Source organism: Egretta garzetta, unplaced genomic scaffold (genome assembly GCF_000687185.1).
Source record: "Egretta garzetta isolate BGI_Z169 unplaced genomic scaffold, ASM68718v1 scaffold586, whole genome shotgun sequence".
Taxonomy (NCBI): Eukaryota; Metazoa; Chordata; class Aves; order Pelecaniformes; family Ardeidae; genus Egretta; species Egretta garzetta.
The window spans coordinates 119,613-132,993 of record NW_009259978.1 but is presented as its reverse complement, the minus strand read 5'-3'; the positions used below and the strand labels follow the sequence as shown (position 1 = coordinate 132,993).

At 49.2% G+C, this 13,381-nt stretch overlaps 1 protein-coding gene across 1 annotated transcript; it reads left to right on the top strand.

Annotated features, from left to right (window-relative positions):
* The first annotated feature begins 242 nt into the window (after positions 1 to 242).
* Positions 243 to 10,277, top strand: LOC104127746 (alpha-fetoprotein). Its single transcript, XM_035895953.1, has 11 exons — positions 243 to 409; positions 1,340 to 1,542; positions 2,075 to 2,222; positions 3,089 to 3,186; positions 3,740 to 3,869; positions 4,754 to 4,968; positions 5,857 to 5,989; positions 6,628 to 6,729; positions 7,912 to 7,998; positions 8,794 to 9,017; positions 10,076 to 10,277. Exons 1-11 carry the CDS (start codon positions 278 to 280, stop codon positions 10,275 to 10,277), a joined length of 1,674 nt encoding a protein of 557 aa, XP_035751846.1. The 5' UTR covers positions 243 to 277.
* The last annotated feature ends 3,104 nt before the right edge of the window (positions 10,278 to 13,381 follow it).

The window sequence follows — 13,381 nt, the reverse complement described above, 5'->3', positions numbered from 1 at the left end:
GCATTGGCCAACGTTTTTCTCAGCTGCAGGAGAATACTTTTAAAGCCATGTAAGTCGTCCAGGTAAAGCGTCCACTCGCACATTTGCTGCCACTGAACATCTTGTGTCATTTGGAAATGAACACGTGCCGTGAGCCAAACGCTCCCCGCTCTGCCAGCCCGCGCCCGCACGGCCCGGGGCGGTGCGGCTCCTCCGCCTGTCTCGCATGTGTAAGTTATACAAATAGCTTTTAGGTAGCCAGCAACAGGTTTAATGCTGCGTGTTCTTCCCCAGTGCCATGATCATGTTCGCTCAGTACGCGCAAGGAGGCACCTTTGGCAAAGCAGTTAAAATGGCTGAAGATGTCACAGACCTCGCCAGAAGGTGCGCTGCTGCAGCCGGCGACGACCCGGATTGCCTGAAGCCCTTGGTAAGCACGTCCGTGCTTCCAACCTGGCAGACGTTTTCAGTAGTGGTTTGTCATTTCAGAGCCCTGCTATGTGTTTTGCCAAAGAGGAGCGAATACATTGTTAAGAGACGTGCCTTCCTTGTATGGGCATGCTTGGCCTTATTTATTGGGCTTTTTGTTCTCCAGGCTCCCAGCTATAAAGCATCTCAAGATTAGTGGAGGAAAACAAAGCTCCTCTTCCCCCCCCCATCCCTCCTCACCCCAAATATCACAGCATCTTTTGAAACCATTGACCAACCTGTGTCTTTCTAAAAGATGTGCTTTTCTGGCTGGCGTAACAAAATTCAGAAGACAGGTTAGATGTTTCTAGCAAATACAATGTTCATGGGCATTAGCTCAATCCTATTAACTCCCATTCCTGGTTTTCAATGCTGTCTGCTCCGACGCGTTTTTGGAGCTGACAGATTGGATCACGAAAGGAGTGTCATCTGCATCACGACTCATTTCTGATTGGGTGAACACGCTGAAACAAAGCCTGAATGCAAGCAGGTCCCAGCTGAGGCGTGGCTGACTGCTGACCTTGGGCACTGCTGCCTGATGGACCAGGAACAAGGCACGTTCCATTGCACGGACCCGACCGTCATCAGAACAGCATAGCTCCTGCAGTAAAAAAAGAAGAAAGATCTGAATAATGTTACAAGTTCAGAGTGTTTGGAAACCATTCCACTTTGAAGCCTGTCTTGCCATAAGGCCAGGTATCAGTCTGAGAACTCATCGTCGTTAGGATTTAGAGATCAGCCTTGTTGTCACTGCAGCCGAAGCAGGGGCCAATAGAGAAAGCGTGAGTTTAAGCAAGTCAGGGCTTGTCGGCTGAAAGAAGCCTCTTCAGAGAGCTCACAGCAGTAAAATGGAATCCTCACACAGACTAATTTTTTTTCTAATTTTTCACAGGGCAGGATTTTCCTCGACACAATATGCCAGGAGGAAAACCTTCCCAGGTTTACTGATTGCTGTGCTAAAAAGGATCCTGAAAGACATGACTGCTTCCTCGCCCTTAAAAATTCATCCAGAGGGTTCATTTCTCCTTTTGAAAGGCCGAACGCTGAAGCTGCCTGCAAAAATCATTCACAGCATCAACATTCATTAACGGGATAGTAAGTAAATAAATCAAGGATCCGTTGCCTAGATATGGCAGTTATGAGCCTCGAGACAGCAAACGCGGTATCGCTCAGAAAGTTCAGCCTAAGATTCTCCGTAATCTCATGCTTGTTTTTCTCCCTAATGTGACTTATTTGCATAATTTGCCTAGCTGTAACTGTCATTATGTGAAGCCTGTTCTGCCACCTTCTGCCTCAGATGTAGGTCCAAATGACAAACAATCCAGCTTGTTTCGCTGTAGTCCATGTAAGAGATGGATCTGAGACCAAGGGCCTCCCTTTAGTCCGTAAAAGCCACGCAGATGTTTTGCTGCCTCTAAGCCAGAACTGGCAGGATCTGACACTTCCATTCCCAGGCAAACGTTGGCCTCATCAGAATTTTTCCCAGATAAACACCGCACTGTGCAGCTTGTCGTTATGATGGGAAAACAATCGCTTTTAGCAGCTATCACGTTAATACGTGGCAGATGCTGCCCCCTGCACGTAAGGGCTTACTCCGAAACCAAAGGCATTTCCTGCTCGGTTTTAGTTTTATCTACGAGGTTTCCAGAAGGCATCCTTTCCTCTACGCCCCAACAATCCTTTCTGTCGCTATCCGTTACGATGAGATGATGAAGAACTGCTGCGGAGGAGCTGAAGACCCCACTCAGGACCTGGAGGAATGCTTTCGGAGCCAGGTATTCCACCGTGGGGTTGGAGTTTATTACTGTGCAACCGGGGACCTTCCTATCGCTAAACAAATACCGAAGCAGAGGTTTCGGCCATTTCGTTTTCCAGCACCCGAACCTGCTAGTAGATTCCACCTCGTGAAATCAGGCTGAAATCAGACTTAAATGCTCTCTTGAATTAGAGCTGGAACTCCTAAATGAAAATGCCGACGCTGGGGTGTCGGGCAGATGTAGCTTGCCAGGGAGCCCGAGGCAGTCCCCACGCCCGGCGATAGCATCGCTGCCCACCCCGACCCTGCTACCTGCGCTGGGCTTGTCGTAAGGGTGCCCAGGGAGGAGGTGCTGCTGTGCAGGGTGCAGAAGGCTGATTCTTTTTTTTTCCTGCTGCTAGCCCCGTGACACATCCCCTGCTGGGCCGCGCGTTTGCCCTGCAGAGACGTGCCCCACACATAGCCGGTGTCAGGAATTCAGAGCACACTGCCTGCACGGGTGGGAAATAAGCAGGGGCACCCTGCCCTGGCTGAATGTGCCCTGCACGCAGCGCGGCTGGGCTGCAGGTCATGGCATAGTTTCACATTAGCTCACAGTAACGCAAAGCCAGTCGTGTGGCTCCCAGGGGGCCTTTTCTCGTCCCGTGCTAAAAACACTCAACTACTCTCTACAAGGGTTCTGGTTTCTTTTCACAGAACCCTTAGTAAATGCTGGTGCCTAAACAGCAAGCACAGCAGTGAGTTCATATGGTAGCTTGGACAGCACATTTCTTTTGCTATTAAAAAAAAAAAATCCCTGTTTAAAAAACAGCCACCGCAGTTCTAGCAGAAAGCGTTGTCTTGTCTTGTCTTCCGCTTTCATGGTCTGCATCTTCGCTCTGCCAGGCACCAAAGGTGGTGAAGCCAATGAAAGAAGATGGCCTGAGGCAGGAACACACATGTGGAATCCTGAAGAAGTTTGGCGAAAGGACCTTAAAGGCTCTGTGAGTCTTCCCACGTTTATCATGATTTGGAACTAAAGCGCAGATGTTGCACGTTAGCTGGGGGTGGCTCCGCACCTGCACACCGTACCCTGACCCCGGATACCAGCCGTGCCCTTAGTGCGTGCAGGTGACGAGCAGCACCTAGCAAGGAATGCAGATCCGGAATACAAATTTACGCATGGCAGCAGTCACCGTTTCCTTACAAACTGCCCTTAGCTTTCAAAATGTAAACCCAAGGTTTGAAACTAAAGCATCTCTGTGATGAAAGACTGATCGTGAACTGAATACAACTGCTCTCTCAAGTATTTGACATAAGGTTGCTCCTGCTCACCTACCGCCTTTCTACCATCTCACACCAAAATCCACCCAGGCCCCTTTGATAACTCTGAACATCTCCCCTATCGGCTTCAAGGGACATTTATTCATTAACTTCAGCGGGAGCGGGGAGATGCCACTCCAGAGCAGTTTGGGTACCACCTCCACAGAGAAAGGGTGACGGCTATCGCAGTCTCACACACGGAACTTAAACAGTAACTATTTCTCTTCCTTGCAGGAAACTCGCTCAGATAAGCCAAAAATTCCCTAAAGCTGATTTTGTTACTGTTAACAAACTGGTGATGGACATTGCTGACATGCACAAGGACTGCTGTCGTGGAGATATGCTGGACTGCATGCGTGATAGGGTAAAACTCATTTCATATTTATTTGTTTGCAGAAACTGAGCGCATTTTTTATTTTTAGGGTTTTTTTTATTCTTCCTGGCCCATTGTGCTGCTTTCGGCTGGGATGGAGTTAATTTTCTTCCTAGCAGCTGGCATAGCGCTGTGTTTTGGATTTAGTATGAGAAGAATGTTGATAACACACCAATGGTTGAGTTGTTGCTAAGTTGTATTTTTATTAGTCAAGGACGGTGCAGCTTCCCCTGCTCTGCCAGGGGCACGAGGAGCTGGGAGGGGGCACAGCCAGGACAGGCGGCACCCACTGGCCCCAGGGCTATTCCAGACCATACATAGGGCATCATGCCCAGTACAGAAACTGGGGCGAGCTGGCCCGGGAATAGCGATTGCTGCTTGGGACGGGCTGGGCATCCGTGAGCAATCGCATTGTGCATCCCTTGCTCTGTGTATTATTGTCATCATCATTACTACTGCTTTATTTTTTTTCAATTACCAAACTCTTCTTTTCTCAACCCACGCGTTTTCTCACTTTTACTCCTCCACGTCTCTCCCCCATCCCTGCGCGGGGGAGCCAGAGCGGGGCTGTGTGGGGCAGAGTTGCTGGCTGGGGTTAAAGCCCGATAGCTGTACCCATTGCTCTTCAAAACCCGACTTTAACTCTGGTCTAAAAATCTCAATGATTTCCCCATTTGACTTTTCCTGGTGTGACGACTTCAGTCTTCTTCTGCCGGATGCCTGCCGCACAGCTTTGGGCAGCCACCTCTTCTCTTTGGGAGTCACCTTCTCTGTCTGTAAAATGGCGATAAAAACACTGATCTAAAGAAAAAAAAAAAAAAAAAAGACAAAAATGGGTAAAATTTTCTTCCTCCCTTCCCTTTTTTGCTTTACAGGAAGAGATTCTACACTACGTCTGCACCAACCAAGACATCCTATCAAGTAAAATTAAGAAGTGCTGTGAAAAGCCTCTGTTACAAAGAAGTGAATGCATAGTTAATGCAGAAAATGATGACAGACCTGCAGGCTTGTCCCCCCACGTCAGGGAGTTCATAGAAGACGAAGGAATATGTGAACGTTTTGCCCAGGAAAAGGATACACACCTAGCCAGGTAACGCGGGGCATCTTCTGCTCTTCTGTTCTGCTGTTTCGATACTTGGCTTAAAAGATGGCAGTTTGGCCGTTAAAGCCCAGCTCATCGGCCTCAGCTTTGTCTGCTCTGTGAGGGTGCAGGCGTGGGATACCGCGCAAGGGGAGCGCAGTAAAACACCACTCAGCCCTAGAAGGTACGGAATGGGAGTGAAGGCAGAACCGGGCACGGTTCTTATTTCAGAGACAGAACTGAAGAAACACACGTGAAATGTAGGTGCTATCGGTTCTGATCTCAGGCCCCAAAATGGCTTTGATCTGCTCTTAACTGGGAATTCAAAGCCACTTGTTTGACTAAGTCAGACTCATGTCTTGATTCAGACGGGACTGGCCCATTCTGTTCCTTTGTGCAATGAAGCCCTGGTCCTACCCGTAGTAACCCTGGGCGAGAATGCCCCAGCCTGCACAGGAACAGCGTCGAGTCCCAAAGGCAGAGCATTCGCTTCAGTAATTTCCCTCACTTCCACCGGCGAAGGGTGCGGGTAGTCGGTGGGGCACGACTGCTCTGCAGGGCAGCGGCTACAGCAGAGCTGATCTTTCCAGCTTCTCCTGAGACACGGGTCTGTTACTGGAAAGCTTTTCATTATCATTAGATAGGATTAAAAAAAACCCAAGCTCTAAGCTGTGCCTGACCCAAGCTAACGCTGAGCTGGGACTGTTATATGCACAGGACTTGCTCAGGCTATGCTGTGCCCAGTCAGGTTCAGGCCCAGGCTGAGATGCTGTGAAATTCTCCCTGTTCCACCAGACAAAGCCATCCCAAAAGCAGCCCCGCTGTCCTTACCACCCCACACCTCTTGAGGGCAGATGTTAGGCCTATCTCTAATTCCCCATATTCCACATATTGCAGGTTTCTGTATGAATACTCCAGGAGACACCCCGAATTTTCTGCTCAAATGCTTTTAAGAATTGGTAAAGGATACGAGGACCTGCTGAGGGAGTGCTGCAAGCCCGGTGCGCCAGACGACTGCCGCAGCAGAGGGGTGGGTGCCTTTGGGATCCACACAACACTGATGGGTTCAAGCCTGTCACCACATGAGTGGTTCTGGCTAAACAGCAAATATCCCTGCTCCGGGTGTAGAGCGAGTACCCGCCACTCCTATAACGAGCCCAGCAGATATTACAAGGCCCGACTGATTCCCGTATGGAAGAAGCACCAACAGAGCCTTCGCAACCTTCAGTCGCAAAGCACTTTAACGTGGATAGAGGGAGATGCCAGGGAAGGGGATGGAGCAGACATTTCTGTGAGCCCTGCTCTCTTTTGGGCTCCCCAGCGGTGCCCGTTGCCGTCTTGCAAATGCAAAAGGCGCTCGTGGTGTTGTCTCGGATAAAGACAACAGCGTTGTCAATACCTGAAGTTAGGAGCCGCTCCGTGTCTCTGACCGAGCCTTCCCTCAGTGCTACAAAATCAAATATTTCAGGGTGATGGAATTGGGACATTTATCACATTCGGGCTGTTTATAGCCGTTTCAGGCAGATGAGGGCTTTCTAATGGAATTAACAATGAGCAGGATAGGTCGGGCAGCAGTAGCTGTAGATACCCAGGCCTTACCATGAGGCAATGGGGCATTCTGCAGTCCCCCTGATGCCAGCACTCCTCAAATTCATGTATTTTTTTCAGGAGGAAGAACTGAAGAAACATATTTATGAAACTGAGAGTGTCATGAAGACAAGCTGTGACATCTACAAGGAGAAAGGAGATTACTATTTCCAAAACGAGTATTACTTCTTTATATGCTCACCTTACCCCGTACCAGCTGGGCACAACTCGGGCAGGAGTGAAGCCACACACGTCAAAAAAGCGAGGCTAAAAACACCACTTGAATATTTGGACCAATATATTAGCGGCTTCTAGGATTTTTTATCTTTTCCAAGACAATGTTCCGGCCTCTCAGGAGTTCTCTCCTTAACCCAGGCTGTGAGGCAGCGAAGTGACAACTTGATCAATCTCCTGTTTGTGCTTCCTAGGACGTTCTTGCTTTATAGCTGCATTTTGAGCTGTGAGCTGTAACTTCAGAGTCATAAATTTGGCCAAAAGAGGGGTGCTGTGCCTTTTGCAAAAGACTTTGCTCTACCCAGCTCCTGCAGCAGATGTAAACATTAACACCTGTAACAAAAATCTGACCACACTAGGCAGAGCAAAACCAGACTAGCCAAATTTTATGCTCTGCTTCAGTGCCACGTGCAGGCACAAGCCTCCTGGAGGAGCTTTGGCCCCGGTGCGCAGTGTTAATGAGCACGTGCCTCACGTCAGCTATGTACGCAACCTCCAGGAAACCTCTAAGCTGCCTCCATGCTTACAGTTGGGCTTCAGCTCGCCTTCTCTGGGGAGATGCAGTGGGCTTTTTGCGCTCCTGAGCGTGTTTGATCTTTTAAAGACATTGGGAACCAGAGGTTTCCAACAGACCTGGTGGGCTGCTTCTGCCCGTTGTATCCGTTGCGAAGCTTTTCCTGGCCATCATGGTTAATAAGCACAGTTTTTCTAAACAAAAAACCAAGTCAACTTTTTTGAGCTCATCTTCTGCCCTCACCTCGTCTGCCAACAAGTCACTCGAGTTCAGTTTTGCTCTTAGACAGGATCCCATCTGCTAAGGGGGCCCACCAACATATAACCAGCAATGCTGTCGTTCATTTTTTTTGTTTAGCCTGGGAAGACAAAGGAGAGGGCTCAAACAAACAGAGCATACTTACACTCGCCTACGCGAGTTTATAAACACCGGGCTTAGTCCTGCCCTTGTACTAATGGAGCATTCCGCGGGGTTTGGCTGGCGCTTCGCACATGCAAAGGCGGTGGCTTCCTCACTGCTGCCAGGGGGAACAAAGCCACGAATATAAAAGAAATTATCATTTCAGGCTTCTCATGAGCTTCACCAAGAAGATGCCTCAACTGACATCTGCAGAGCTGATAAAATTCACCAAGCAAATGACTGCCATTGGCTCCAAATGCTGCCAGTTAAGCCAGGACAAGCTACTGCCCTGCGCCGAGGAAAACGTGAGTGGTTTTCTTTCATATCTTGGTCCTACTTTTTCTCGAAACTCTGCCGCAAATTCTGCTGCCAGCAGAGTCCAAGAGCTCGCAGTAAAGGTAAACGAGAAAAACGATGGCTGAGCTATTGAGCTGGCCTGAAGCTGTACTTCCAGATAGGCGCCTGAAGTAAGCGTAACTCAGCACCACGGAAGTTAACGCTTGACTTTGACTACAGGCACACCAGGCATTGGAAGGGTAGCGCGGTGCAGGCGATCCCACCCTGCTCCCTCGGAAGCTGACCCTCTCGTCCGAGCTCATCCCTTCTGCACACCTGAAGCTGTAGGGCTCTGGGAAAAGGGTCAGTCTTGCACAGCTCTTCCGTACAAATTCACCAGGGCCGTAAAGCAAAGTACTTGGAAAGCTTCAGCCGGTCCTCCAGCCGCCTGGGTGTACATCACCACCTTGACAGGAACAGCCAAACACAGCCACAGAAATCCCGCTGAGGAAAGGAAACCAAATGCAAGCAGGGTTTTATGAAGACCCCACATCATTTCTGTGTGCAAAGCACAGTCCCTAGAACTGCAGACACAAATTTATTCTGAGAAAGCTGAGACCTTTTTGCACCGACAAAAGTCAGCATTCAGCAGAAATATAAACTACCATCTCTCTTACAAACAAGGTTTAATTTAAGTTCTCAGTTATTTTTTATACCTTCGCTGTGAGCAGCATGTACTGCAGGGGGGTTCAAAAATCAAAGAGGAATGCATAATTCATTGGTTTGTTTGGTTTTTTGTTTTGGTTTTTTTTCTCTTGGCAAAGCTGGATCTCGTGCTTGGAGAAATATGTAGACGACACCTGACCGATCCTATAAACACAGGAGTCTGCCACTGCTGTAGCAGCTCCTATGCTCTGAGGAGGCCTTGCATAGGGAAACTAGATATCGATGAGAATTATGTGCCCTTGTCACTGACGCCCGGCCTGTTCACCTTCCACGAAGAGCTGTGTACAACCGAAGAGGAAAAGCTGCAGCACAAGAAGCAGGAGTAAGGCACGCCTGTTCTACCGTTACCCCGTGTTTCTTACTGTTATCCCGGCAACGCTCACCTTTCCCTCGGCCGCTCGCCTTCTGCGACACGCTGTGTAAGAACAGCCACGCACCCCTCGAGCCCTCTTCCAGGCTCCTTTTCTTTCCTCTCACGCTACTCCCAGCTTCCTCTGCTATCTGATTCAGCCTGTAGTTACTTGCCCTACGTTGGAAGAAGGCAATTTTCAGAGGTGGGTAGTTCCACTGGGATTTACACCACCAGAATGGAAGCAATGGGTGTCCCAAGTTAGGTGCGATAAACCTGCACTCCCACCGTCCTTTACGGGACCGCACAAGGCACCACGTAAAAATATACCAGCAGAACAGGGAAGCTACTGCCAGAAGTCCTGCGTGACCTTCCTGGCTTAATTAGGGCCCATTTCCCAGGTTGGGAAAGCCCGTGCATTTTTTCTTATCCCATGCACTCCCTTCAGTCACTGAACAGCTCTGGTGTTTGCTTGCCTTGGTCAGAAGAAACGTGCACGCTGGCCTCCTACTCCACTGTCACTGCAAGAAAAACCCCACCTCTTTGGCCCTTAACTTGTGCTGTGGTGAGCCCACACCGCGCCGGCCCCTCGGGAGTGGTGCACAACACAGACACCATCTGTCTGTGGTTTATTCATGGATATTCATAGAATCATGGAATCCTTTGGGTTGGAAACAGACCTTTAGGATCACCAAGGCCAACCGTTCCCCTACCCCTGCCATCCCAGCACTAAACCCTGTCCCTAAGCACCGCGTCTGCCTGGCTTTTAAATCCCCCCGGGGATGGGGACTTCCCTGGAGGAACGACTCCAAAGATGGGAGTCGATATTTTATTTCACAGGGGAACAGGGGGGCGCATCTTTGCTCCCTGCTGCAAATACGTGTCTGGGTGGTGACTAAAAAAGGCAAAGCTGTAGAAAGGAAGAGGGCAGCGAGAAAACGGGGACTGGGCAGGACCAGCATTGGAGAAGTGCTTGGTAAGCAGAGTGCTTTCCACCCCGCTTCACAGGGCTTGCTTTGCTTTGCTTGCAGAATGCTCATCACCCTCATCAAATACAAGCCCCAGATCACAGCGGAGCAGCTGGGCTCCGTCACGGCGGCCTTCAGTGCCATGAGGGAACAGTGCTGCCAAGAAGAGCACCCTGAGGCGTGTTTTGCGAGAGAGGTATCGTTTCTGTTTGCACCCACGCAGTCCGAATCAAAACGGAAACGCGGCGTATACGCGGGAGTGTAAACGTCTCCATTAAGCAGCTAACCCGAAGCCTGACTAGCCAGAATTCCTGCCGTCACATTCCCAAAGACAAACTTTATTGCCTGCTCAAGTCGATAGGCGTGCGAGCTGAAGCAGAGCACTCACCTAGCCAGCGTTCTGTTTCTGGGCAGCGTTTATAGCACCGAGCTCAGCTGCGCCTGTCGCCTCTGGGAGGCACCGGGGCTCGCACTGCGGAAGGATGCGGGTGAGGCTCTTCCCGGGCTAACAGTTCTTAACTGGATTTTTCTCTCATGAAGTTCCTCTGCGATAGGAAGAGAAAACAACTATTCACATTTTAGATCAAAGCATTTTCCCCATTTATTCTCCCTGCCTCTGTTTTCCTCCTGTCTTTCCCGTGTTATCTGAGCTCACCAAACTTCATGCTGCAGAGCTGCTGTGGCTTCTCTTTGCTCTCCAGTCCATCTGCTTTTGCCTGCCTCGCAGCTCCCTCAGATATATTCCTTGGCTGCGCTTTGACAAGCCATCCACGACCCTTGAGCCTTGCTCGCTCTCTTCCTGAGTCTTTGCCTTCCTGTGCTTTAAATGCTAAAATACAGAAAAGTCTCTCCTCATCAATGAGCTGTTTCCACCTCTGAACGCGCCCAAGCAGCGTAGCTACACCACAGAGTTCTGCTGGCTCCTCCCAACAGAGCTCTATTTCAGTATTTTTCCGACAAGTACCAAATCTGAGCTGAACAGTAAAAGCAAAATATCTATTAAAGACGGTGATGTGCGTATGTGCTGTGCATGCACGGTGTTTGTACACAGCTTGCCGGGGTTACGCAACATTCCCTGCTGCTGCCGTACTCGGGCAGCTCGGTCACAAGTGCGTCACCTTCCTGACTCTCTTGCTCACAGATATTTTGCTTTTTTTTTTTTTCCAGGGTCCGGAACTTATAAAAAGAAGTGAAAAAATGTTGTCGGCATAAAGAGCTTGCACAGCGTCTGGGAAGCCACTGGCTGAATGATAGAAGTTGCACAAACTTAAGAAGCGAGCATCTCTTTTCTAAATGTCCATGAAGTATGAACAGCAACCCGTGATTTGTCATAGCAGAGAGAACGGGGCTGTGGCTCTTTACTCACAAATCCAAAGCAGTCGTGGTGCTCCACACCAGGTACGGCTCTGCCGCTGCCCGATCTGCCGCTGTGAACAAGCTACAAGAGGCGCCTCAGGATAAAACATGGAATTTCCCCACAGAATCTGCTGAGCTGTGGGACTGCAAACCTGGCCTGCTCCCAGAGCTCAGCTTACCTGAGGATTAAACACCTTTATCCCTTTTATTTGGATGGGGGAGAAACTCATACACAAACTTCATCTCCAGCTCCTATGGCTTTGATTCAAAATGATCAAGGATATGGAAAATTAAAGCCAAAGCAAGTAACTTAAAGGCAGTTTAAGTCCACACAGAGGGTGCATCCCCTTAAGGAAATCCACCAAAGACCAAGTTCAATGGGTGGAAATTCAGGGCTTAGACATGGCCACCATCGGACATAATAGAATATTATCTTTCTTACAGCAAATAGTCACAGACACCAAAAAGAGAAAGGCATTTTAAATCTTAAGCTTTCAAAGTATAACTGCAAATGAGATCAAGTTAAGACAATCTGCTGTAACCACTTCTGAATTACTTTTCGATCACCAAATAATTATCTTTGGATTTTTATAGTAGTGTCCTTGAACTACAACTCAGGAAGGCACCAGTATGGGCTGCTCTAGGGGAGTTGTACAGTTGCCTTTAGGCACAGGGAACGATTACCTTGGGCATCCTCATGGAGGTGAGAGAGAATTAAAAACCCAAAAAGTCATGGAAAGGGCAGCACGGGAACTGCTGAAACCCCTGGTCGGCAGGCGAGCGCCTAGGGAAAGCACCCGAAGGCTGCCCGATTCACACTCCAGGTGGCTGGGCACACAAACAGCTTCTGGGTTTTAACTCTCTTTTTTCATTAAAAGAAATTAGGAAGCATGTTAAAAACCACACGCCAGAAACAGTGCGGAAAGGAAGAAAGGGTTTTTCTGGAAGCCTTTGGCTCGAAGGAAGCAGCGGCCAGGTATCAGGTGCTTTTTGGCAGATGTACCTGGTGGTAGTGATCCTGGAAGCATTTCAAAATGTCTGGGAGATAAAGCAGCACTGCCCAAACAAACATCTCGTAAAACGCAAACCCAGCTTCAGGTATTACCAGAGAGGAAGTTTCAGGGTCAGAGTGAAGAGGTTGGCCAGATAGAGTTCCGCGGGAATCCATCCTGCATAAACCTCTCAGCAATAAGGATATAAATATAAATAATGGGAAATCATTAGATCTGCGGCTGACACAGATCCCCTTGCAACATCTTAAATGTTAATGAGGACAAAGTTACCCTGTGACATAAGCATGATGAAGCAGCTGCACCATTGCAGTTCAGGAAAATTACTCGTTAGGGAGCTGCGCTGATAACGACGCAGTCAGAACAAATCACACACGGACTACGAGCCCCCCATGGCTTGCTGCCCATTCAAATCCACCCGGGGTTGTGTATCAGGGCAGAAACAGCACAACAGGCTCTGCCGTGCACCCATCTTGGCTTCATCTTCCTCACCTCCGGTACGGGCTCTGCTGGAGCATTAGGACCCATCTCGGGGACCTCACTTCTAAAGCATTGTGCCGAAAGATAACCGTGGTAACAGTCATTGATCCCAAAAGCAGGAAGAGGGAAGCTGACACATTGGGGTTGCCTGGGTTAACGAGAAAGGCTGCAGGAACCTGGAAATCTTCGTATCCCAAAGACGGATCCCAGGACAAAACACAGGCAGGCAGTGCCCACAAAGGGGAACAACGCACCCGGATTGACCGTCTGGGAAAAGTGGGGAGCTGTGACAGACACACACACACACACACACCCCCAAGGCTTTGCCCAAGCATCAGCCATGTTTTCATGCTCTAGCTCTGAGCTTTCTGGAGATTCCATGTTCTGATGAAGATCAATAGTCTGGCATTTGGGGGGATTCAGCTTTTCTTTTTTTTTTATTAAAATCCAGGGATGACTTTGGACTTGTCTCACAGGGCAGGTTGGCAGCACAAATTGCGGTCAGGTAGATCCTGATTGCTGT

Excerpts from the sequence above, each read along its gene's own strand:
- LOC104127746 (XM_035895953.1), top strand. The coding sequence starts at position 278 with ATGATCATGTTCGCTCAGTACGCGCAAGGAGGCACCTTTGGCAAAGCA. Across the intron at positions 6,730-7,911 it reads ACTATTTCCAAAACGAGTAT|ATAAAATTCACCAAGCAAAT; the intron begins TACTTCTTTATA and ends TCTGCAGAGCTG. Across the intron at positions 7,999-8,793 it reads TGCCCTGCGCCGAGGAAAAC|CTGGATCTCGTGCTTGGAGA; the intron begins GTGAGTGGTTTT and ends CTCTTGGCAAAG.